We start from the raw sequence: 24719 nt of genomic DNA on the forward strand, positions 1-24719 counted from the left end.
CACCTATGCAAGTCAATATATACAGCTATCCCCAGCATGGAAAGCACATGTTATACCCATCATCTTTTCCAAGCTCTAGCCCCAATTCCCAGTAAAGAACAGTTGTTTTCTTGCCGCAGATTGCAACATCCTACCCCCTTGGCTTGGCTCCCCAGAGCCCCATGAATATGAAGAAGTGAGGCTGTCTGGGCAATATGAAAAACTAGCACCTCTGTATGAAGTCTGGCCCCCCAAGGAAGAACAGTGGATTCACGAATATGCAGTGAGTACCTGGGAAGAGGTTTGCAGGGGGTGGTGTGTCATTTCCATCTCCTTTCCAGTCTATCTCCTTCCCCTTGTGTGATTCATTGACTTCTTTAAAAGTAAACTATGGCCCCATACAGATAGGCCAAAATAACTAAAGACTAGAGCATGACTTTGGCACAGCTTCTGGACTCTTAGAACGCATGCATCATTTAAACAGCATACCTCCAAAGTGACCTGAAGCAGAATTATTTTGGCCTGTCTGTATGGGGCCTCAAATTCCGCAGCTTTACCAAGCTCTGCCTACATGCAGATATTTGATTGATGCTGTCATATATATTAGGCATGATGATTTATCCATCTAACTGAGTATAACCTATTTTGAATGAAAGCAGCTCTTTACCACCATGAGCCTTTCTGATCATACTTGCTCTCTGTCTGTAGCTTTCTTTCACACTACACAATTATAGCATTGTTCACACCACAACTGTTGTGGTTCTGTGCTGTGGAGTCCTGGGATTTGTAGTTTGGTGAAGCACTAGAGCTTTCTGGCACAGAATTCTAAATATCCCTCCTTGAACTGCAAATCCCAGGATTCCACAGGATGTTGCCATGACAGTTAAAGTGGAATCATAGCACCGTAACTGTGTATTGTGAAAGTGGGTTATGCCAGGGATTAAACCTGGGGCCTTCCGAATGCCAAACGTGTTTGATCCTTGGCTATGATCCTCTCACCAAGACTCAGGTCTTTGATATCTTATTGACAGATTTGGAAAAGTTACTTTCGGATTCTGATTTTTAAAATTTAATTTATGTCCTGCCATTCTTCCAGCAAGAGATTTTTTTTTTGGACTACCTCCTCCACAGTCTCCTAACCAACATGGCAACATTACCAATGGGATTATAAGAGTTGTAGTCCTGTATTGCTGGTTGTAGGACCAGTGTGGCATAGTGGTTTCAGTGTTGGACTACAAGGTCTACAATCAGAGTTTGATTCCCAGCTTGACCACGAAACCCACTGGCTGAGCATGGGCAAGTCACATCCACAGCACTCTTTTCAAGCACCAATCTCAAATGCATTTATTTTCTTTCTGCCTACTTCATTTACTGTCCAGCTTTTACATCCATACATGGTGACGGGGAATGCAATGGCCTTTAGTGCTCAGTTGCATATCTTTACTCTTTAAGATCTTTTATAGTACTTTCATGGAAGAGGAGGGTCAGCCCTGAAATGAAACCAAACAAGAAAACTGCCTCAAGTGGCAGATATTAGAGGACAGCAATAGTTGCCCCAGCCATTCTCATTTGTGAACAGAACTGGATGTGCCCTATTCTGGTTTTGGTACTGAAGATACATTGACTAGTGTAGCCAAGTTACATACAGGTTTTAGAGGGAGGGGGAGTGCCATCTGGTCCTTTTCTTCAGGCAGCAAAATGTTTGGGGCATATGTTTCAATCTTCAAGACTATTTAAGTTTCCCAGAACCAGGAGGATGGTTTCTTTAAACCAGCTCTCTTTTTGCCAACCAGATGCAGGTCATGAAGGCAATCCAGCAGTGCAGTGAGTTAATTTTAGACTCTAGATTTAATGGCCTTATGCCCTCCCTGCTCTTTAAATGATAATGTGTATTATTTCTGTCTCCGGGGGCTCTGCTGCTCATTCTGCTAAATAGGGCACTGAACCTCTGCCCCAAAGTTCTGCACTGAAGGAGCCACCGAGTCAATAGTTCTGTGTTGTTTGGCCTGACCAGCTAGTGTTCAGAGCAGAGTCTGGAAAAAATGACTTTTAAAATCTGTAATAGCCAAAAGACGCCTTGGCCATGCTGGCTGGTGGATTCTGGGAGCTGCAGTCTAAAAAAATTGCCACAAGCTGTGGATCAGAGGTACCTTGCCTCTTGATAGCAAAGGTCCCACGTAGTGATTGTGGCTGTGAGCCCTTGATAGCTCTGTCCTCTGAAGACCAGCTCTTACAATTTGAAAATGGCAGAAAGCCTCACTGGCCTTTTTGTTCCATGTGTCCAGAGCCCGTATCAACAGAGCGGAAGATTGCCAGCTGGGTATGCAGAAGCCGTGCAGATGTACGATCCTGTGGCAGATTACCTGCTCCTGGAAGGAGAGGTGCCTTTTGAGGAGAAAGGAGAACTGGTCTAAGCAAAGCTACAGCCAGCGTATCTGATCCATCAGGATTTGGTTGTCTTGTATAAAGTAACCTCTGATTGCACACTCCTCAGTCCCTTGTGTCTCTGTTTCCTTTTATAAAAGTAGTGGAGTGAACAGTCAAAGATTCATTAGGAGGAAGCGACAATGTGGTAGAAGGAAAGAGACCAAAGACAGACTGTGGTTGGTTGCCTCATAGGTCCTGGTATAGCAGAAACATTTTTAAAAGCATGCTTCTTAATAGCCACAATTAGCTCATTTCTGTTCTGATAACATATGGTTGGTTCATCATAACCCCCTGCTCCCCCTTTCCATGGTTTGGAGGGTCTATGTAGCACAAACTCTGAGATTATCTGTCTGACTAAACACAGAGGGGTGCATGGGAAAAGATGACAGACTCCAAAGAATGAAAGAGGGAATGAGGGAGCGACAGGGGTTTCCTCTGCTTCTCACTCCTTGGCTGCATAAATTTAGACAGTACTTCTATAGCATTTTATGAGAGAAGAAGCTGTAGCTGCCAAAATCCTCCCTTTCCCCTCAGTGATTTAAAACGAGTCCCAGGACTGGGTCTGGCAAATTGAGATGGGAATAGGGAAGAGTCCCTGACTCCTAAAATATTTAAGTAGGAGGAAATATGGTAGATTAGAGACAATAAATAAATAAATAAATAAATAAAGAGATTGATGGGTGGGACAGAATTGTTTAATAAGTGAGATATTAAGAGTGTCATGTGGAGATGGGGGAGCAGGGAGTGGAAATACTGTGATACAGATAAGGACCTATTGGCAACTACTGTAATTCCTTTTGCAAACAACGAAGGCATAACTATGTTACAGTACAGCTGCAATATAACAAGGACCCATACCCTTTGTGTGTTAACTAATACACTTTTATAGTTACAGAGTAGAGCTTGGATGTAATGTAGTTGCTGTGATGAGTTACATTTGAATGCTGGAGGGTTAGTCAGGGCTTAATATAATCATGTTTCAAAAATGACCTCACAAGTGGGAACAAAGTCACTTTATTGATTTAATGCACAAGGCTTTCTGGTTACTTTAAAGGCAATTTTTAGAACCATATTTTTACAAGAGTTGTGACAGCAATTTTCCAATTCTTATGCCATTCTCTTATCAATCCTACGATTTTTATTTTAATAAAGCAACAACAATGCAGTGAGTTAACACAAGGGCATACTTTGAAAAAACACCATAGTAATGAACAGCAACTAATGTTTTTTCTGATATATTATAAAGCGTAACAAAATTTTTAATTACTTTTAGGAATTAACTTTCCAAGTTCCCACTACCTAGCTGTGTTCGTATCACTGACCACTTGCTTATAGTCTTCCATTTTTAAAAAAAAGTAATTAAAAGGCACACTCTCTGAAATTTCACAGATGAAAACTGGGACATATGCAGCCAAACAACATCAGAGTGTGATCAGGATGGCAACAGTTATTAATGCAGAAAACACACAAGCTAGGAGAAGCTGAAGCAGTTTGCTTCTTGTCTTGTCCTATCCCTCCCGCTGAGCAATTGAGTGCAAACAATTTCTGCACTTTCAGCTCAGTTTTCAGCAACTGAAGGAACAGAGGACTATGGAGATTATCAGACTGGGGAAAATTAAGGGGGGAAAAGGCACAGCTCCTGCAAAGTCACACAATCGTGCTGAAGATTTTCAGATGACATTGCGCTTATCCAGGACTTAACCTATGAGGAACCAGAAATGCTCCAGCAACAAACCATTCATGGGGCAGTCTCCTTCTTTGAAGGTCTTTAAACAGAGGCTGGATGGCCATCTCTCTGGGGTGCTTTGATTGTGAATTCCTGCATGGCAGGGGGTTGGACTGGATGGCCCTTGTGGCCATGATCGCGCTCCAACCCTATGATTTTATGATTCAGCATGATCACATTTCTTTGCCAGGAGTATGCCTTTTACTCCTGGCTTTCCCCCCCATCTGACAATCTCCAACAAGAGAAAGTGGAAGGAGGTAAGAAAAACTGAGACATTTAAAAAGCAATGAAAAAAGTGGAACAGAAGATTAACTGGGACTGTCCCTGCCAAATCAGGAGAGTTGGATGGTATAAAAAAGTAACAAATGTATTCACTTTTACATAATATGAAAAATGAAGCATTGCTTTTAAAGAATTGGAACAGTAAGTAGCTTCTTCACAGGGATGTGAAACAGCAAATAATTGCTTTTTAAAAGTAACTTTCCAAGTTCTGGTGTGGAACCCAGAAAAAAAAGGGAAGGGGGTTAATTTCCCACTTTGTGGGAATATAGCTATCTTGAGTCGAAGGATGCCAATGAAGTTGTGGGGAGATGGCAAGAAAGAATCCTTCGCACCGAGCCAGAGAGCCACAAAGGGCTCTGAATTAAGCCAGGGATCTGGCTACAGATTTCTGGGCACAGATGCTGTGAGAAGGTGCAATGCAGGCCAAAGCCTAATGAACAACAAAAACACGTTGTGTTTATGATCCTTGCAGCTTAGAAGGCTGAAGACTCCCCGTCTTATTTGACAGCCTGGTTCTAAGCATTACGAGGACAGCACTAAAACTGCTTAATATTTGCCTCATGTTATTTTAGGCAGAATTTATCACACTGCCAGATTCATCTTCTGAGAAGACTCTTCTACCTTTAAAGGGCAACTTTCCATTACAAAACTGACCAAGTTTTAAAAGGTTTAATCATTATGGTCCCTTCTCCTGTCAAAGAATCCTGGGATTTCTTATTCAGTGAGGGCACTGAGACTTCTGTTGGAAGTCCCTTGCTGCACCCACAGAATCTGAGTTCCCTGGGTTCCATTAGGAAGAGGAAACAGCTATTAAACCAGTTAAGCTTGTATGGAAGATATACTCTCAAGACAGGGATGGAGGAATAGTGCGACCCTCCAGATGTTGGAATGCAGTTCCCATTAGCTCCCAATATTGGCTATGCTGCGCAATGCTAATGGGAGTACAGCAACATTTAGAGGGACACATGTTCCCCCCCCCCTCTGTAGCAAAGGGAATTATTCCCTATCTGTAACATAGAAAATTACAGGATCACAGCTATCAGATGTTATACCTGGTGAAAGTTTCCTCCTTTTCTGATGATCTTTCAGGTGGTAGAAGAACCTTCTTAAGATACGTACTGAGCATCGAAGAGTGGATAAGGATGGGCATGGCCTAAAGAGGAATTTCAACTGCAGTCCTGTATCTGCTTACCTGGAAGTAGGCTCCATTGACTCAAACAGGGCTTTCTGCCTGAGTAAACATGTACAGGATTTGATTATTGTTGGATTTTGCATCAGTTGTTTCTCTGGCAAGGCTGGTCCCATGCTATACAATCCAAACTTTTTATGAACCAATATGGTTCAAATTAAAATTCATTTCACAGAAATGATACCAATAATGCCACTTAGGAGCACATTGCAGATCGGGAAGGCAGCTGGGGTTAAAAAAATCACAGATTTTGAACTACTTCCTTGCTGAAGCAATGGAGGCTAGTGCTTCTTTGTCAGGTTTTTGTCCCCAGTCTTCTCACCAGGCTATGGCTGAAAAATCACGATAGAGAAGAAAGAATTCATTGAAACAGCAGGACTGTGGCTTACCTCTGTCTTGGGACAGAACTGAGCATCCACTACAACTGCCTGTTGGGAATCAAATCAGCATCAGCAAGGAAGCAGTCGGGCACCCAAGCCCTGGTTCCAATAAATTAGTTAAATATAGCTGGCACAAAGAAAAAAAAATCTTAACAAGCCAAACCAACACTGATAAAGACATCCACATTTCTTCACTTTCTGTCTGGTGGTGGTGGAGAGGATGTTCCTCTGATCCCAGACCTGATGTTTTCCCCAACAGAAGGGCATCAGGAAAGAGAGGGGAGATGAGCTGGACCAGGGCATGCCCGACGGCTCTTTAGAAGCAGGCGGAGCTAGAGAGAAGACAAGACAACCATTGGTGAACATTAATGGTTGGCCTATCCTCTTGCCATCCCTGAGTTAACTTATTGACTTTGGACTATAGCTCCCAGAATCTCCTAGCCAATTCTGGAAGCCGTAGTCCATAATCACAACCATTCCACAATTTCATTCCAGTGCAAGTTTACCTGCTCTGTTGCTGGCCCAGGAGCCAAAAGGTGAACTGGTTGTTCATTCTCCAGGTTCCGGGCACTGGGGTCTGCCCAGTATCGTAGTAACAGGCATACAATCTCCTCCTGAAAGGGGTGCCCATGTAGGCCGGCAGCCATGTGCAGAGCAGTATTTCCATGAGCCTGGAGGCAGACATTTTACATACTAATCAGCATTAATGAAAATACATGTCCTTCATACCTTGCATCGTGAAACCCCCAATTGGAGCCCTGAAATATTCACTTTCTCCATCCACCTCCCACTTCCTTCATTTATCCTCACCTTTCTTCAATTGCTGCAAACTGAGTCCAAAATACAAAAGCAGTTTGCACTCACTAACTCAGCCAGGAAAAGGAGAAAAGGGAGAGGAGAGAGTGTAATCTTGCTGAGTCCAGTAGGCTCAGACAAAAGCAACTGCTGTAGCATCTCCCACCTAAGAGTGTTTCTCTCCATTAAGAACTTTTGCCACCTTGAGCACACTGTGATGTTGCTTGGCTGGGAACAAAGCATTCCAAAGTCCAGGATATAAAATTTGAATTCCATTAGCAATACAAAAAGGTATTCCAGGTAAGTCAGATAAAAGATGTCTCCATTTTTTGTTAGGTCACAGCCTTGTTTGTTAGGCCTTTTCTTATTGTTTCTTTCAGGCTGCTGCTAAGTGTTCATTTCTGTAGCTGATCAGACAAATAGCTTTTTGAAAACGTTGAACTAGCTTTGCCATGATCAGCGTTAAGCAACCACCCGCATCCTGTGGTTCTATGCTTCATGCTGCAAACACCCTACAAGAAAACAAGCCATCCTCTTGCTTGCTCCCTTCCTAAAGTTTCCAAGCTTGGGTCATATCCCCCTCTGCTGGAGGAAACCCAGAAGCCTACCTTCATGTTTACAAAGTGCTGGAGTTCTTGTCCAGGGAGCTGGAGAAGGAACTGAATCAAAGGCAAATTTGCAGCTTGGACAGCCAAATGCAAGAGGGTTTTGCTGCTCTTCAAATCCTAGAAAATGGACAGGGAAAAGAAAAGTATTCAAGCAGCCGCATTGCCTTTATTCTTAGAGCTCTCAGCTGTCTAACCTGATGCAGCAATAAAATAACCAGTGCAATGGTCAGCTAGCCTACCTGGCTCTTGTAGTCTGCCCCGAGTTGCAGGAGCAAGCGAATACAAAACACCAAGTTCTGCAGGTGGCTCTGAGACACTGATTCCATGGTTTGTGTCTGGAAGGCTGCATTGTGAGCAATAACAGCACAGTGCAGTGGGGTGAGACCTGTCGGGGGAGTATGGAAAGGACATCAGTGCTGGGTACCATAGCAGCACAGCTTGGAAATAATGACCAGAATTCATTAAGACAGGCAAAAAATGCGTAACCTAGAGTCATGTGTTTGTAACTAATCTGTATTCATGATCCCTATCTATTAACTAGTTTAGGGCACACATTGGGATCAGAAAGTCCCCCAGTCCCCACATACTGGGAAGCAATGGCAGTGTGACATGATCGATGGGTGACTGACATTCCCATCCACCCCCTTGCATGTGCAGTATCTAGTGTGAGAGGGAATTATGACAGGGAACCTGCTTCTGACTGTCACACCGGAGATCGCATCAGTTGACTGCTTCCTGATCAACAAAAGAACAGATCCCTCAATGTAAAGTTGAAGACTTTCATGGTCAGCATCCATAGTTTTTTTGTGGGTTTTTTGGGCTATGTGGCCATGTTCTAGAAGAGTTTATTCCTGATATTTCACTAGCATCTGTGGCTGGCAATGTAATTAATTAATTTTCCAAACTTCACTGAGACAATTAACTGAATTTCTGAATTATTAATGAATGTGCCTCATTTCTAAACTTTCCAAGTTCTGCATTTAAGCTCTTGCCACCTTCTGTGCATGCTCCAGTCAAAACCATATCTGGGAAGATGCAACTCTTCTGTTACCTTCAAAATTTCTTGCCTCCACATTTACAGGGATGCCAGTCATCATGACAGCCTGGAAAAGAGATCAATAAAAAAAAAATGATATTGACATGTTTTTTCAAAGGGGTAGCCATGTTTGTCAAACAGAGATAGAAACATGTTGTCATATTTAAGGAAACACAGGAAGCCATTAGTTTGAGGTCTGGAGGAGGCCCATTTAGTCTCCAAGGCCTGTTACAGACTGCCAAAATAAAGCTGCTTCGGGTCTCTTTGGAGGTATGCTGTTTAAATGATGCATGGGTCCTACGAGTCTGGAGGTTGCGCCAAAGCTACACTCCATTCCTAAGCACTGGAGGGCAGCTTTGGTGCAGCTTCCAGATTCTTAGGATGCATGCATCATTTAAACAGCATACCTCCAAAGGGACCCGAAGCAGCTTTATTTTGGCAGTCTGTAACAGGCCCAAGTTTCTTTTATTGTTATCTGCAATCAGAGATTAGAGACAAGAGATTATTTAAAGCTTGTTACATGGAGCTACGCTCTCATTGGCAGCTCAGGAAGTTCTTTTAAGGCTCTGCCTCATGGTGACTCCTGTCCACTGCTGCAATGTAGCCTCCAGCTCTATTCCCAAGCTGGAATTTGTGCCCAAGTGCTAAAAGAGAAAAAAATTCCCCTAAGACTGTTGTCTTAGGAGCTTATCACACTCATGGAATCCCGAACAGAAACAGGATTTAAATTAGAATTAAATTAGAAAAAACGTTAGTAAAAACCCAAGGACAGATCTGACCTGTAGAAAATTAGCCAGCACAAAGTCGCCAAATATGGAGAAGAGCAAAGCATTGTCTGCTTAATTTCTGTGTGCCAACCTGGTATTGCAAATACAATTTAATGCAATTTAAAAATACACACAGGAAATGCCCTACTGCCGGTAACAACTCAATACCACTTCTCTCCCAATTCTCATCGCACAGTGACAGAGGAGTTTATCACATGGGAGGAATTTCTCTTAATTTCGAATGAAAAGAAAGTGGGGCCAGGACACATTCATGTGAATTTGCTAGTTAAGCGAATTTACGTGAATTCGAATTGCATTTGAACTGACTTCCCATTGCCTGAAAATAGCTTGCCATTGCCCGAAATTGCGTTGTGGTAGTCTATCACGCAATAACGTTAATCCTCATGATTGCGTTCACATTGCCATTGGATTATACTGCCAATTTCCCTTGTCTGATAAACTCTAGAGTCAAACTCACCTCAATGACACGAGGCAGCGCATAGGTGGCACCAAGATGCAGCACAGTTTGGCCCTTCTGGTCAACAGCATTAACATCTGCTCCCAGCATGATCAGATCTTTCACGATCTCTGGCTGATTTGCTGCTGCTGCCACTAACAGTGGAGTCTGACCCAAAAGAGAAAATCAGTGTGTGACTTAAGATAATGCCACTTTGGGGAGGTCTCTCACAATGGCAAAGACATTGCAACCCTGTCCACATAAATTGCTGCTACAGGAAATGATTCATGGTGGGAATCTCTCATAATTCTGTTTTTTCAGATCCTTTTGGTTATCTGTTTGTCCAGCTTGATGTGCTGGGTTCAACACCAAATCACCAGACTGGAGATAGCCAGTGAACTGGTCAAGCTCAGTAAAGCTAATTCTATTCTTTTTTAGCTTTGATTTTTCCAGAGTCAAAAACAATACACAACCTTGCTTTGGTACATTCTATTAATGCAGTACAATGAAATGACCCTTTTTGCTGCCTCTCAGAGATGTAGGATTGCCTGTGACTCTAGCACTCTTCACAACTCCCCTCCTTTTGCTGCCTCCCCATCGTTCTGCAGCATACCCTCGGTCATGGTGAATTTTTGCAAGGTCAAGTACCCATGATAGCTAATAGAATGCCTTATCAGCTACTTTTTTCCTTTCTCAGAAAAAGGGAAGAGGAGGCAGTTGATAAGGCCTGTTTTAATAAAACATAGCAGTTTCCCTCACATTTTGGGAACTTCAGATAATTTGCATAGGTCAGAGCAAAGCTCATGGGTGCAGCAGTACCAAAATGCCTGTTCAGTTTCTTTAGGCAGGAGGAACATCTACACTTTCATGCCCACAGCCTTGGCTGTGGAGGCCAATGACTATCTCTCTCTAAACATTGTCCTGATCATATAGGAATCCCATGGACCTAATCCTGGCCTCAAGCACTGGCATTTCATCCAATAGTTGCATTTCATCCAACTGACCCTGAATCCAAGGACAACTGGCTACAAGCCAGAGGCATTCTTGGATACAGAAGCCATTTTTCCATTATCCATTCCAGTCACCTGAACCCTTGAATTATTTCAGACTCCGGTGTGGGGGCAGCTCGTGTCACCTGAACTTGGCATTATTTTGGATTTGGGGGGAGCAAAATGTGAGCAACTGTGGCTGGTACTTAATGCATAAGTCTTTATGACATTACAAAGGGACATTCCTAAGTTTCAGGACCTGAGATGATTCTGCATGAGCAACTCTTGGCCTTTCAGATGTTTTGGAATGCAACTTGCATCATCCCTCTGCTGGTCAGGCCAGATGGGAGTTGGTGTCTTTTCTGATTATTTGGAAGGCCGTTGTTCCCCACTCCTGATGTAAAATTGTATGTGTCCTCAGTCTTTTTCAATACAAAGGTTTCTATATATGTTGACTACAGCTCTCATCACCCAGGCCAGTTTGGACATGCTGGGTATGGATGGCAGAATTTGTAGTGCAACATCTAAAGGGGCTGTGTGTTCTCCACCTGTTGATCAGATGATATAGGACATACTCCAGCTGAGAGGGGAAGGACGCGTTTGACAGGAAGCAAGAGTTTAAGAGAATTTCAATATGCCCCTGCCCATAGCAAAAGAATGCTGGGCCACACACTTACCTTCCCCCTGTGCTCTTTGACATCCAGCTGTCCACAATCTCTGAGCATCTCAGCAGCAGCATAGGCCAGTGTGCGGAATCCTTGGGCAACAAGCAGATGAAGGAGCCTGAAGACAGTAAGTGGGGAACATGGAATTGAAAAACAAAACAAAACTGGGGAATGCCACACAAGATCCTTTGTCTATCCACCCACTGATGCCCAGAAGGACACCATAGTCAATGGAACACCATTGAGAGATCCAGCAAGATCAACAGGGACACACTCCCCCTGTCCATTTCTCTGTGTGATTCTATGACTTTTTGTGATCCACTCTGAGATCTATTGATATAGAGAATGATATAATTATTTTAATAATTAACTTAATATAGATTAGCATATGTACCCTTTTTTGCAAATTGGTTTCCTATTTTGTCCTATATCTTAGCGAAGTGTAAGCAACCGCACAATCCCTGTCCTTCTTTTTTGATTTTAGGCATGGGCAACCTATTGGATTTTAATCCAACACAGAGATTAAATCTTCCTGCTTTACAATAACAGATTAACCAATTTGGCCAGTCTTCAACATGAATTTGCAAAATTGGCTTTCTGTTAAGCCTCTCTTGTCTTCATCTCCTTCCATTGTGACTATGCACTGTACTCTGATCAACAAAAGATTACATTCCAACCAAACATGTTTCATAGGGGAATGGCAGGACAGATCAACCCCCACCCTCCTACCATACCCCACGTATATACTCACATATCCCCATCCTCATCCTGTTGCAGCAGCCGTGTCAGCTCCACATTCTGGATCTGGGATCGAGCTTGAGCTAGTTCTCTTGGATCCAACTCCTCAGATGGGACTGCGTAATTCCCAGGGTGAAGGAAACAGGGGTTGTTTGTTTCCTGCTCTCGCCAGTTGCTCTCATAAAGGTTTAAGGCCTGGGCTTCAGCAGTTGCCTTCTGTGATAGAGAAAACACGCCAAAGAGGCATTGCAGCAAGGCCAGTCTCTCCTTAATCTTTCAGTCCTCCTTTTGTAGCCTTTGTTGTCATCCCTCTCTAATCACCACACTTTCATCAAATAATTATTTTCAGTGACAGTGCCAATGGACAGCAGCTCATTAGAAGAGCCAGTATACTGTTGTGGCTTATAAAGTACAAGAGCCCTTTCACTACTTAATTATAGCACTATGATTCCATTATAACTGGCATGGATGCATCCTATGGAATCCTGGGGATTGTGAGGCACTAGAGTTCTCTGGGTGAGATTTCTAACTACTCCTCCCTAAAGACCTCCAAGGAAGGAAACCCATTTAAACTGATATGATAGCCCTCTTTAAGTATTTGAGGGGTATCACATTGAGGATGGAGCAAGCTTGCATGTCTACTCAGAGGTGGGTCCTACTGAATTCAATAGGATGAATTTAAAAGTAGTTGAGTATTTTGGGTTACACCAGAGCTACAGAGCAAATGGCATGCCTGAAGCAAGTGGGCTCCAATTCCATACCTCTAACACTTCACAGATGAAAGCAGCATGTGTGTGGGCCAGGACCTCAGAGTGTGCTCAAGATGGCAAAAAGTTATTTCTCAGGAAGAACACACAAGCTAGGAGAGGTTTGCTTTTGCCTGAGACTACAGAAGAAGGAAGATTCCTCCCCTCCCAGCTGCTAACTGAGTGTAAACTGTAGTTAGTGTTTCCACAATTGCTATAAACTTCAATTCTCATGTCCCAACCTTACCTCAAAATCCATGGCTGGTGCTATCTTGGAGTCATGTGCTGGCCCAGTGGCTGCTGGTCCTGCTGCTTCATAAACACTGGGTTCCAAAGGAGTGAAGGGGCTCATCACATCATATTGAGATGCTGGGGGCTGGATGCAGCAGCTATTTGTGTTGTCCACATGCTGGTATGGACAGCCAGGGGGGAAGGTAGTTTCATTCAAGGCATTTTCCTGCCAGGCAGGAAAAGCACCAATGGGGTACTCAGGAATGGCTGTCTGTCCTGGCGTGGGTCCCCTTTCTTGTGGTGTTCCTGCAGGCTCTGAGAACAGGAGTTTGGCTAAGTAAAGATACAAAGGAAGCACACAGGGTTGGTCTCACTTGTGTGAGGCTGCCCTTCTGGCAAGGAGAAGGAGAAGATGCACAGCTGAGCATTCCCATAGCTATGTCTGCTTTGTAGATTGTACACTGCAGGCAGGTTTTAACTGTATTCTTGTTTTAACGATTATATAAAGCCCTGTGCAAATCGTACGGTGTTGTATAAATAAACTTTAATAATAATAGTAATAATAATAATACAACTAAATTATACCAAAGGAAATAATAATTTTGTCCCAAAATAGGGGTCAAGAAAAGCAGCACAAATCAATTACAAATCGCATCTCACATCTGCACTTCGCTTTGCATCCTTCATTCTGGTTTGGTTAGTCACAGGGAAGAGGCAAGGTACTGAAGATCCTTCTTGAGCTGCCAGAAAATCTCATTAGGCCACTTCTTTGGCTTATGTGATTCCAGCATTCACTGCCCAAACAATGTTGACTACTGGAAGGATTTGGTTTTTTTTAAGGAATGAAAAGTGAAAGTGGAGATTGACAGAAAGTGGAATTATGTGACTGATTCCAAAAGACTCGGCTTTCATGGAGCTGCAGCTTATACAGAGCTCCTCCAGTATTCCTTAGAGGGAGAAAAATATAATGGCAGGGTAAGGATGGGGCCAGCAGAAGGAGTGACAGCTGTAGGGTCACATTTCTCTGTGGCAGATGTGTGGGCTCACCAGCAATGCAGGAAAAAGTAGAAATGACTTGGGGTCCCTTGCACTTTGCCAGTGCTTTGGAAGAACCTAGAGTTTATGCCCACATGTCATGAGTAAGGCTCCCTGACTAATGAAATGAGGTACATCTATAGGTTCATTCTCTGAATAAGCCTGATAAGGTCTAAATAAGCCTCGCTCACTCCAGTTTAAGAAATCTTGGCATAAAGAATTAGCAAGGAGAGGTTTGGGCAAAGACATGAGATGGAGAGAAATGTATCCTCGTGTGTCCAGATCTACTCACCTGGGTGGTTGGCTTCTGGAGCTCCCAAGGGGATCTAGAGAGGAGGCAACAACAGCAACAACAAAAGTTGGCAATGACTCTTTTAAAACAGTAAGACTGGTTGGGCCAGACAGCACTCATATGCAGGCTAGACTATTCCTTGATCTCACCTTGATCTAGCTATGCTAGTTGTGGGAAATGGCTGAACAAATTTTGAAAGCCTGACCCATTTTCATTCCTGCCAAACCAGATTCTGGGAATACCAAAATGGAAAAAAAAGCCACTTATGAAACTAAGTCACATGCAGTTTACTAATATTTAAATGCAGAATGTGAATGATAGCACCAAAGAATTTTTACACATGGTCCATGGCTGATGGAAGACAGAATTCCTCTCCAGTTTGTCTATTCTTCCTTAATAATAACTTTTGCCGGTTTGACCACACTCAAACTTAGCCACAGGTACTCCAGTTTTAATTTGTGAAATGTTGGCAGGTATGCGCAGGTTGGGGATAAAGTTCCATTGTTTACAAACCAGAGCTCCCACTTCTCCAACAAGGGAGAGTGAGATTCAGCTCGCATACTTTCCATGAAATCTATATCTGTACTTGCCTAGTGCCAATTAATCTATATGATGGGCCTCCCTCTTTTTTGAGCCACACCTGTCATCTGTGCTAGTTTATACAGGTATCAGAGTACTAAGAGTGCTGTATAGATTGCTGCCTCCAGTACCAATTCCCACACAATGGAGACTGTAGCCCAGTACATTTGGGGAATATCAGATTGGAGAAGGTTGGCCTGTATTGATGGAAGTCTTTCCCAGCCCCACCTTGAGATGCCAGGAATTGATTCTGAGAACTCTGTTGTACAAAATATGTACTGCACCACTGATCTTACTCTACTATCCTATAATGATTAGAGATGTGAACATCTATAAAATAGATGCCTGGATTCCCATTTCTGTGTCCATTCTACTATGTTGCTTTTTAAAAAACGGAGTGAGATCTGCCCTTCTTCTTGCATATCCCCTTCCCTGAATGTGTCTATTTTGGTGGGCACTTTAAAATTATTCAAATTGCTTGTATGTATCCACTCATTCATTACATTGTGTTAAAGCAGTATTTGACATTAATTTTAAATAAAAAAGTAGAAACTGTGGAGCTTTGTTCAGCGTTTGTTCCCATGTTTTAACTTGCTCAGTAAAATGGCATGAGAGTTCCTGGTTCAGGAATTTCGCCTTAAGAGTACACAGTCCAAATGTGTTGGGCATCTCACCTAATAAAATAACCATTGTTTGAGAATCTTCAGGCATTTCTTGTTCCTTCTGTGCATTTTTATATACGCATACTTTTCAAATGTGCACATTCCCCCCCTCCCCAGATCCGCCTGTTGCTGGTTTGAAATGTGCAGATATGTAGCACAAATTGTGTCTAGTCTGACATCAGCCTGGGAAGTGAGTGAAGTAATGAAAAGGCTGCTGGATCCAAACCCCCCAAAAGGGATTACTTCCAGTGTTAGTCCAACCAGTGTTAGACCGGCTGAAATGAATGGGACATGCTACTCATAGCATATATAATAAACCCTACTACATAAATGGGTCTCATTATATTTACTATAAATATTCTAGAGGCAAGTTTTAGCAAGGATGTGTGTGTGTGTGTGTGTGTGTGTGAGAGAGAGAGAGAGAGAGAGAGAGAGAAAGAGAGCGAGGGTGTGTGGAAGAGTGACAGATAATCATAACTCCTTTCAGTGAATGACTCACCAGGGATTTAGTGCTGTGCCCCTGCACTGACTGTTCTCGTCGTTTTTGCTCCAGTAATTTCCTCACAGTTTGGGGTGCTACATTGGTATGTGATACTTTGCAACCTGTAGGTAGGGAGAGAGAGAGAGAGAGAGAGAGAGAGAGAGAGAGAGAGAGAGAAATTGGGGTTATCCACAACAGATAGACTGGCAGGAGCACATCCCTATGCCATCACACCCAACAAGACCTCCTATGATTGACTATAAACTGTAGACTGGTTATATTGGGGGAACAACCTGTAAAATTAACACTGTTAAGATGAAACATGTGACTTTCTCCTTTCCCAAGAAGAGATCATTCAGGCCCAGAGTTTGCTGTTTGTGTAAGAACATGATACTATTGCAGTGGAGAGTAGGACAGCAGTAGCGCAGAGCAAGACAGCACTGTGTTGCTGCTGGTGGCACATCAGTACCTACCTGTGAAACGTCATTCTGATAAATCACCAGGTGGCAAACTCACACAAATAACTACTTGGATAGATGGGTTAAGCTAATAGGACGATACAGCTGAGGCAAAAGCAAACAGCTGCAGCTTGTGTGTCTTTGACATTAATAACTTCTCCCAACTTGGCCACACTGTGATGTTGCTTGGTTGCACATGTCTCAGGTTCCTTCTGCGAAATGTTGGAGAACATGTGTCTCTAACACGATCACATTTCTTTGTGCCATTTTTAAACAACCTTTGTTTGATGACAAAGACAGTGGGCACTGAAAGCATTTTGGTTGACCTAATAAACGTATTACTACAATGTACCCTCAACAATTTGCCTGCCAAATGAATGGCCATCTAGCAACCTCTAGCCAATGCCTTGACAGCAAATCAAGGTGTTGAATCCTCACATGCCATGATGATTCATATTTCACTCTGTCCATTACACAGTCAGATCTGTCAGCAGGAAATCACAGTGCTCTACCTGCTACCCATGAATCAATTTTGCCTTCTCCCTCCCCTTCCACCTTCTTCAGCTGTGGTTTCCCTTCTCAATGCACAAAGGATGTTTTCCAGATCAGGTTGTGCCCCAGACACAAATGCCGTGGGGTTGTTCTTTTCCTTTTGTTCAAAACCACGCTGTGAAGAGGAGGGGGAAAAGCAAAGGCCAACCTGCTAGTTGAAAGAATTGTTCTGCGGTTATCCTGGCTTGCCTTTGTCGAAAGACCAAACTGCTGCAGCATTGCTTCCATGATGGAAGGCATGAGACTCAGCCTGGAGGAAGTGATGCGGAAGGAAACCTCAACAGGTACCGGCTAATAGCAAGACTTATTTCTCCCCACAATGGAGGATTGTTTCCAGGCACCGTGACCTGATCTCACAGGGTTCAACCCTATTTCCCATTGCAATGATGTACGGCCAAGTAATCTTGTGGGCTAGACTGGTGCCAAGGTTTCCAAGCTGCAAAGACTTACACCCCAACCAGGGGTCTGTGGCAAATCTTGAGGCAAAGGGGTGCACAGAGAGCATTGGGGTTGCATGTGCCTTCTGCAACCAAGCAGGTCAGATCTCTAGCAGGAACAGCATATTTCTCCCTAGTGGCCTGTAGGCAAAAATCGGTGGCACAGAGGGCAGCAGGAGAGGGAAAAAGACATGGGAGAGAGAGAGGGTACAGAGTGAGAAACCAAATGGATTACACTCAAGAGAATAAACCAAGAGTGGGCAAAACAAGCCTCCTGAAGCTCTCCTAAAGCCCCCAGATTTATTAAAAATAATTCTATTTTGGGGGCAATTTTTCACTCCAGATCTGGCCAAATCAACCCAACACTGGCTACAACTGTGGTGGTTTACTTCTCCCAAACCTTCTCAGCCTCTCAAGCACCCCACTCCACCACAAACCAAAATGGCTGAAAATCGTGGACAGATGTAATCGTGGCCAGACATAACTTCCAGTATGCTGAAATGCGACATGCTGCCTGCCGGAGTGGTGCTGCTACTGGTTTCATAATTCCAACTGGTTTCACTTTCCAACTCCTGGAACAAATCTTCAATAGACACCCCTTGCTTCCTACCCCAGAGCCTTCTGCTCCCCTTAGTTGTTCAGCAGCTTCTCTACAAACAAGGCAGGAGCGAGGAGATGAGAGAGGGGGAAAACCCTGTCTTAATGTGGTGGCCACAAAGCCTCAAGGCAGTGCAGTTGGACTGGGACTTGGGGCATCCAGGTTCAAGTTCCCAATGAGTCAAAACCTGTGAAGAAATGAGTCACGACATTCACAAGGTGGCCTTTGGCTTGTCATTCCTTCTCATCCGGTCAGAGAGCCTTGAACACTGCCTTGATCACAATGAAGCAAGTGGGATATAAATGTCACACGTAAAAATAAAATAGTCACAGCTTTAAATGGAGGATGCTTCCACAAGAATGACTCCTAGAGCGACCAATCAAAAGACATTGTTCAACTATTGTATCTTTGCCTTCCCAACAGATTTCTTTTGTGAGAAGAAAAAGGAGGAAAGAAATGATGGGAAACCACATGAGGATTGCGTCCTTTCGTAGGTTGGTAAAATGAGTACCCAGCTTGTGGGGGGCAATTGGCTAACACATTGTAAACCACTTAGAAAACGCTGAGTACACTGTTAAGCAGTATAGACATGTAACTGCTATTGCTATTAGTTATCTGATTTGCTGACAGTTAGGGATGGGAAAAGATGTGTGCTGGATTTCATGTGCCAAAATAATAGGGCTAACAAAACAATATTATTGCAAATCTGAATTTCTATGCACACTCACACCAGAACCGACTCTCCATTTAAAGTCTGTCATTGAATTCGATTCAGATAACATTGCGTTGGGGAGAGGGAGGCTTGAGTTAAAAGTCCCACTTACTTTCCCCATGAATGTGAATTGGTGGTGAGTCACTGTGGGTTGCTTTGCGTGAGCAAGTCACCAGTTGGCCGTGTATAATCTTGTGCCTTTGCTCATCTGTACAACATTGCCAGAATTATCATATTGCTCTAAATCAAAGTGGAAATGTTACTTTTGGAATCCCCAAATCCCTAGGCAGCGTTCTGGGATTGGTAGTCCAAAAAGGTAACTTAAAAAAAAAAACCAGTGTGAAGACAAAGTTGTTCCACTGAAATCGATATATACTCCTTTCCAGAACAATTTACACATGCAGCCAAATAGAGTGATAGGATAGACGTAGGTTGCACCCACATTGCAGAAAAAAATCGAGTTTGATATCGCTTTAACTGCCATGATTCAATGCTATGGGATTCTGGGCATTGTAGCTTGTTTTCCCAGAGTCCCATATCATTGAGCCATGGTGGTTATAGCGGTGTCAAACCAGATTCTTTCTGAAGTGTGAATACAGCCACAGTGTAAGTGGGGTGATGGTTTAAAATGTGTGTGAGTGGGGGCTATTGCAACTAGTCAGAAAAACCTGTCCTTTTCTGGCTGTGCTAGCTTCCTACTTACAGAAAGGAGCACTAAGAGACAGAGAGAGAGATCTTCACCTGCATGGTGAAGTGATATACTGTATCCCGTTCTTCCACTTTGCTTTTTCTGCCTGTTGAGCTGCAGGCAAGCTGCAAACCCTCAAAGGATTAAACAAATAAACAAGTGGCAAGAAATCAATGTGATGTACATGCAGGTAACATTGTAAATCAAGAGTGTTGCAGAGAGACAGCAGTCTGTCCCTGCTCCTCCCTCCCATCACAATAATGGAATTTGCAGCCATAGTGAGAACTGTTTTTGGCACAGACAATAGACTAGACTTCCTCAGTCTAGTGCCTTTTGAGGGTGGACTATAGTTCCCATCATCGCCAGCCAGCATGGGTTTTTGTTGGTGAGGAGGGCTGTGCTAGGAAGTAGTTTGCACAACAATGAATGAGCATCCATTGCTTGTCCAGTCCCCCACTGGCCCCACTAACTTGGTTGTGTACATTTTTCCTTTGGAAAAGCATCACAGCAGTGCAAGCTGGCAAAGAGACTTGTTGTTTTGTTGGCATTACATTTTAACCTGAGAGAACACTGTTCTAGGCCCTTTAGTGCAGCTTGGTGGTCAACATCTGACAGACATTGATCATAGAATTGGGCTGGAGGAGCAACAAATGACTAGCGCAGTGTCCTCTCTAGGACCTCTCTAGGTCCTTCAGTGTGGCTGTTGGTTAAAGTTGACCATAGATAGAGTTGCGCTGGAGGACCTAGAGATTCCTAGAGAGACCATATTAATAAAATCTGTGAATAAGCAAAGCCACAAAAGTCAAAGCCCCAAATGTGGAGGGACTAATGTACACATATTTGGGGGACAGGACTATGCAAGAAGAGCATGAGTCAACAGTGTGATGTAGCAGCTAAAAAGGCCAATGCAATTTTAATAATAATAATAATAATAATAATAATAATAATAATTTATTCATACCCCGCTCTTAGGCTGCAGCAATAAAAGTATAGTGTCTAGATCAAGAGACATAATAGTGCCACTCTATTCTGCTTTGGTCAGGCCCCACCTGGAATATTATGTCCAGTTTTGGGCACAATTCAAAAAGGATGTTGACAAGCTAGAGCGGGTCCAAAGGAGGTCCACCAGCAAAGGGCCTGGAAACCATGCTTTATGAAGAAAGACATAGGGCACTGGGTATGTTTAGCTTGGAGCAGAGATGGTTAAGAGGTGATGATATGATAGCCCTGTTTAAATACTTGAAGGGATGTCACATTGAGGAGGGAGCAAGCTTGTTTTCTGCTGCTCCAGAGAACAGGATCCAGAGCAATGGATGCAAGCTGCAGGAAAAGAGATTCCACCTCAACATTAGGAGGAACTTAGTGACAGCAAGGGCTGCTTGACAGTGGAACAAACTCCCTTGGAGTGTAGTGGAGTCTCCTTCCTTAGAGATCTTTAAGCAGAAGCTGGATGGCCATCTGTTGGGGATGGTTTGAGATTTCCTGCATGGCAGAATGGGGTTGGACTGGATAGCTCTTGCGGTGTCTGCCAACTCTATGATTCTATGATTGAGAGTTCCTGCATGGCCAAGGGGTTGGACTAGATGGCCCTTGAGGCTGGATGGCCATCTGTCGGGGATGCTTTTGATTGAGAGTTCCTGCATGGCAGAATGGGGTTGGACTGGATGGCCCTTGGGGTCTCCTCCAACTCTAGGATCCTATGACAAATCTCACATTCCTCTCTGTTGTAATTCATGTTGTCACTTTGGGCCCAGCTTTCTGATCTTATTCACCTTTCCAACCTTGCTCTAAAGTAAACACAGGCAGCCGGGGATACCCCCAGAGAGGAACCAATAAGGGGCTTTCTCGGGGAAGCCTGGGGCTCTGGGGATTCCAGGGCGCTGAAGGACCAGCAGAGGGCTCTTCTTCGCCCCCTTGTTTGGGAGTAGGCCAGTCTCCCCAGCCCTGCAGAGAGCGGTGGCCAAGTGTGACATGCTCCCGCCCACGCGGAGTGGAATCCCCGGGGGCACGTCACTGGGAAAGCCCGGGGCTTGTCGTGGGTGACTAGGCCGCGCTGGCTCTATCTCCTCCGCGGGGGAGGAGAAAGGCTGAGTGGGGTTGCTTGGCTCGGAGCCCACTTGAGGCAAGCTAAAGAGAGAGGTGAGGGCTGCATCCGCACTGGAGAAATAACCCGGTTTGGCCCCGCTTTAACTCTTTGTCTGGTTCACTGCTATGGAATTCTGGGAGTTGGAGTTTGTTGTGGGGCTGGGCCCCACAACAAACTCCAACTCCCAGAATTCCATAGCAGTGAATCAGACAAAGCGGGGCCAAACCGAATTATTTCTCCAGTGCGGATGCAACCCAGGAATCCAGCTTTTCTCTTCTCTCCCCCAGCGTCCTCACTGCTGGAATAATCCGTTTTGATACCGCTTTAACGGGCATGGCTCCATGCTGTGGCATTCTGGGCCTTGTAGTTTGTTGTGGCCCCAGAGTAGAGCATTGAGCCAGGGCAGTTAAAGCCATGTCAAACTGGATTATTTCTGTGGTGTGTGTTTTCGGGACCTTCCTCCCTGCTGCTGTGCTAAGTTGTAAAAGTTGCCAACTGATCGCAGCACTGAGCAAGCTGCCTTTGCTCTGGACTAGAGAACAGGCAATGAAACTGGAAGGCAGCTGTTATGTAATGCCTGGGTGCCAGTGCAGTTCTCAGATTGTTTGGAGGCTGTGCCAGATTTATGCCACAAGCAAAGCAAATGACAACCCAGGGCCTTCAGGGTATGAGACACCTCTAAATAAAACAAACATCAGGGGGAATTATATATACATTTCCCAGAATTGCATAACATTGAACCATGGTAGTCAAAGTCTTGCCAAACTGGATTATTTCTACAGTGTGGATGCAGCCAGAGCCAAATATCCTTGTCAATAAACATCCTCTTATTCCGCAGAGGTTTTTAAGACAAACCATGTTTCCTTTCAAACAGGGTTGGTGCCATTAATGTTTTAAAATAACAAATAAAACACTGGTTGAATAACACCTGATTTGTGATGCATATTTAACCTGGGTTTTAGGGAATCCAAGGGGGTTTGTTTGTTGTTGTTGTTGTTGTTGTTGTTGTGTGCCTTCAAGTTGCTTCTGATTTATGGCAATCCTAAAGTGAGCCTTTCATGAGGCTTTCTTGGCAAGATTTGGTCAGAAGAGTTATGCCATTCCTTTCACATGAGGCTGAGAGCATGTGACTTGTCCAAGGTCTTATGGCCAAGCAGGGCAAAAGTGATATGACAGTAATCTTAGGAGTTTATCAGACAAGGGAAATTGGAAGTATAATCCAATGGCAATCTGAACGCAATCATGGGGTTTAACGTTATTGCGTGATAACCCACCAGACGCAAATTTGGGCAATGGGAAGTCAGTCTGAACGCAATCATGTGGTTTCATGTTATTGCGTGATAGTCTGCCACATGCAAATTCGGGCAATGGCGTGCTATTTTCGGGCAACGGGAAGCCAATTTGAACGCAATGCGCATTCCCATAATTGCGCTAAACTAGCGACTTTAAGTGAATGCATTCTGCCCCCACTTTCTTTTCATTCAAATTTAAGAGGAATTCCTCCCGTTTGATAAACTCCTTAGAGTTAATAAAACACAAGAAAGGAGATTGTGGGATGACTTCATTTTGGAAATTACACTAACTGCCTCTTCCTTAAAAGACAAACAGACACTGGAGTCTATCTGAATCAATAAGACTGGCAATAGTAGAGACCAGCGGGTTTGGAATCCTATTTAGGACAGAGAAAATATGGTGGGTTTCTCCTTTCTGGACTGGAAAGTAGAAAAACTGCACAGCTTTGAAGAAAGCATTGCCAGTATTTCCTTTTATCCACCTCTGATCCGTGAACTGTCTGACTCATAGAAACTTAGCTGAGTAAGGATGCAGTATGAAATGTGCTTGCTAGGGACTAAGTCAAACACTGCAGGACTTACCTTTGAATAAACATGTGTAGGTTTGCGCCGTCAGGTTTTTCCCGTGGCTTATCTCTCCGCCAGAGAGGAAAAAATCCACCTGCTATTTTTCTTGAGGTCAGGTTGCTATTAAAGGTGGAGGAATTGGGCTGGTTTTGAATTTAAACACCTTTTTGCACTGTAAAACATAACCATCCCAATAGGAGGTGGATGCTACAGTGAGCCATAAATATTGAGTAGGTGTGATTTTACTGGGGATAAATTTGTTTCCCTTCCACCCAAATCTATTCCAGTTACACAAAACAAATCCACACAGCAGAAGTAGTCTGGTTTGATACCTCTTTAACTGCCATGGCTCAGTGCTATGAAATCTTGGGAACTGTAGTTTGTTATGGCACCAGAGCGCTGACAGAGAAGTGTCTCACAGTTCAGCACTGAGCCATGGCAGTTAAAGTGGTGTGAAACCAGATTGTTTCTGACATGCAGATGTAGCCAAAATCTTCTTTGCTGATAGTGAAGTAGATGCTATGTGACACACAGTCTTCTTAAAGCGACTGCCAGCTAGGGTTGCCACCTCTTCTTTCTGGTAGGGCTCATGTGCCCTCTAACAGCTGCAAAATGGGCACAAATGCAGTTAACCAGGTGCTACCCATGTCAGGAAGGATTTTTCTTGTTGAATACAGGGGACAAAATGCTCCCCTCACCTGAGAGCCATCATGGTGTAGTGGTTTGCGCATTGGACTACGACTGGAGACCAGGGTTTAAATACTGGCTTGGCCATGTAAACCCACTGGGTGACCTTGGGCAAGTCACACACTCTCAGCCTCAGAGGATGGCAATGAAGAAACTTGCCAAGAAAACCCCATGATAGGTTTGCCTTAAGCTGGAAACACATTGAAGGCACACAACAACTAACAACAAATCCCCAGCGGAGCCCATCAAAGCCTACTTCTCCCAAGAGTCTTCAAGAATCCTTCACTTACCTTTCTGCAGTCTCATTCCCATCTTCAGCCCTCGTGGGGCACCAGACCCATTACCTTCCTCCGCCACCTTCCTCTGCTGCGTCTGACAACGCACATGCACCCACACACACACACCAGTCTTGCCAAGGCACTCTTGAGATTAAGAGGAGGAAGCAAAGCTGTCGTTTATACTTGCGAGAGGAAGTCGATGTACAACCCCTTGCTGAAGAACCACACCCTCGCCAGCTACCTGGATACAACTAACATGTTTTTTAATTCAATTAATTAATTAATTAATTTGCAAACATC

At 43.9% G+C, this 24719-nt stretch overlaps 2 protein-coding genes across 2 annotated transcripts in view; one reads left to right on the forward strand and one right to left on the reverse strand.

Moving 5' to 3' along the window:
• The window catches only part of NPHS1 (NPHS1 adhesion molecule, nephrin), a 44166-nt gene extending 41706 nt beyond the window's left edge, over positions 1-2460 (forward strand). The window contains exons 30-31 of the mRNA XM_042439813.1: positions 120-262; positions 2265-2460. Of these exons, the coding sequence (XP_042295747.1) occupies positions 120-262; positions 2265-2393 (272 nt within the window). The 3' untranslated portion in view covers positions 2394-2460. The remainder of the gene's footprint in view (positions 1-119; positions 263-2264) is intronic.
• Positions 2461-4303: 1843 nt separating this feature from the next.
• NFKBID (NFKB inhibitor delta) lies at positions 4304-14691 on the reverse strand. The gene is made up of 11 exons (XM_042439814.1): positions 14681-14691; positions 14343-14376; positions 13032-13241; positions 12052-12254; positions 11313-11418; positions 9668-9814; positions 8438-8489; positions 7626-7771; positions 7387-7503; positions 6490-6654; positions 4304-6315 (listed from the first exon to the last, which is right to left on the reverse strand). Exons 1-11 carry the CDS (start codon positions 14689-14691, stop codon positions 6250-6252), a joined length of 1257 nt encoding a protein of 418 aa, XP_042295748.1. The 3' UTR covers positions 4304-6249.
• Positions 14692-24719: the final 10028 nt, after the last annotated feature.

Source organism: Sceloporus undulatus, chromosome 9, assembly GCF_019175285.1.
Source record: "Sceloporus undulatus isolate JIND9_A2432 ecotype Alabama chromosome 9, SceUnd_v1.1, whole genome shotgun sequence".
NCBI classification, from domain to species: Eukaryota; Metazoa; Chordata; class Lepidosauria; order Squamata; family Phrynosomatidae; genus Sceloporus; species Sceloporus undulatus.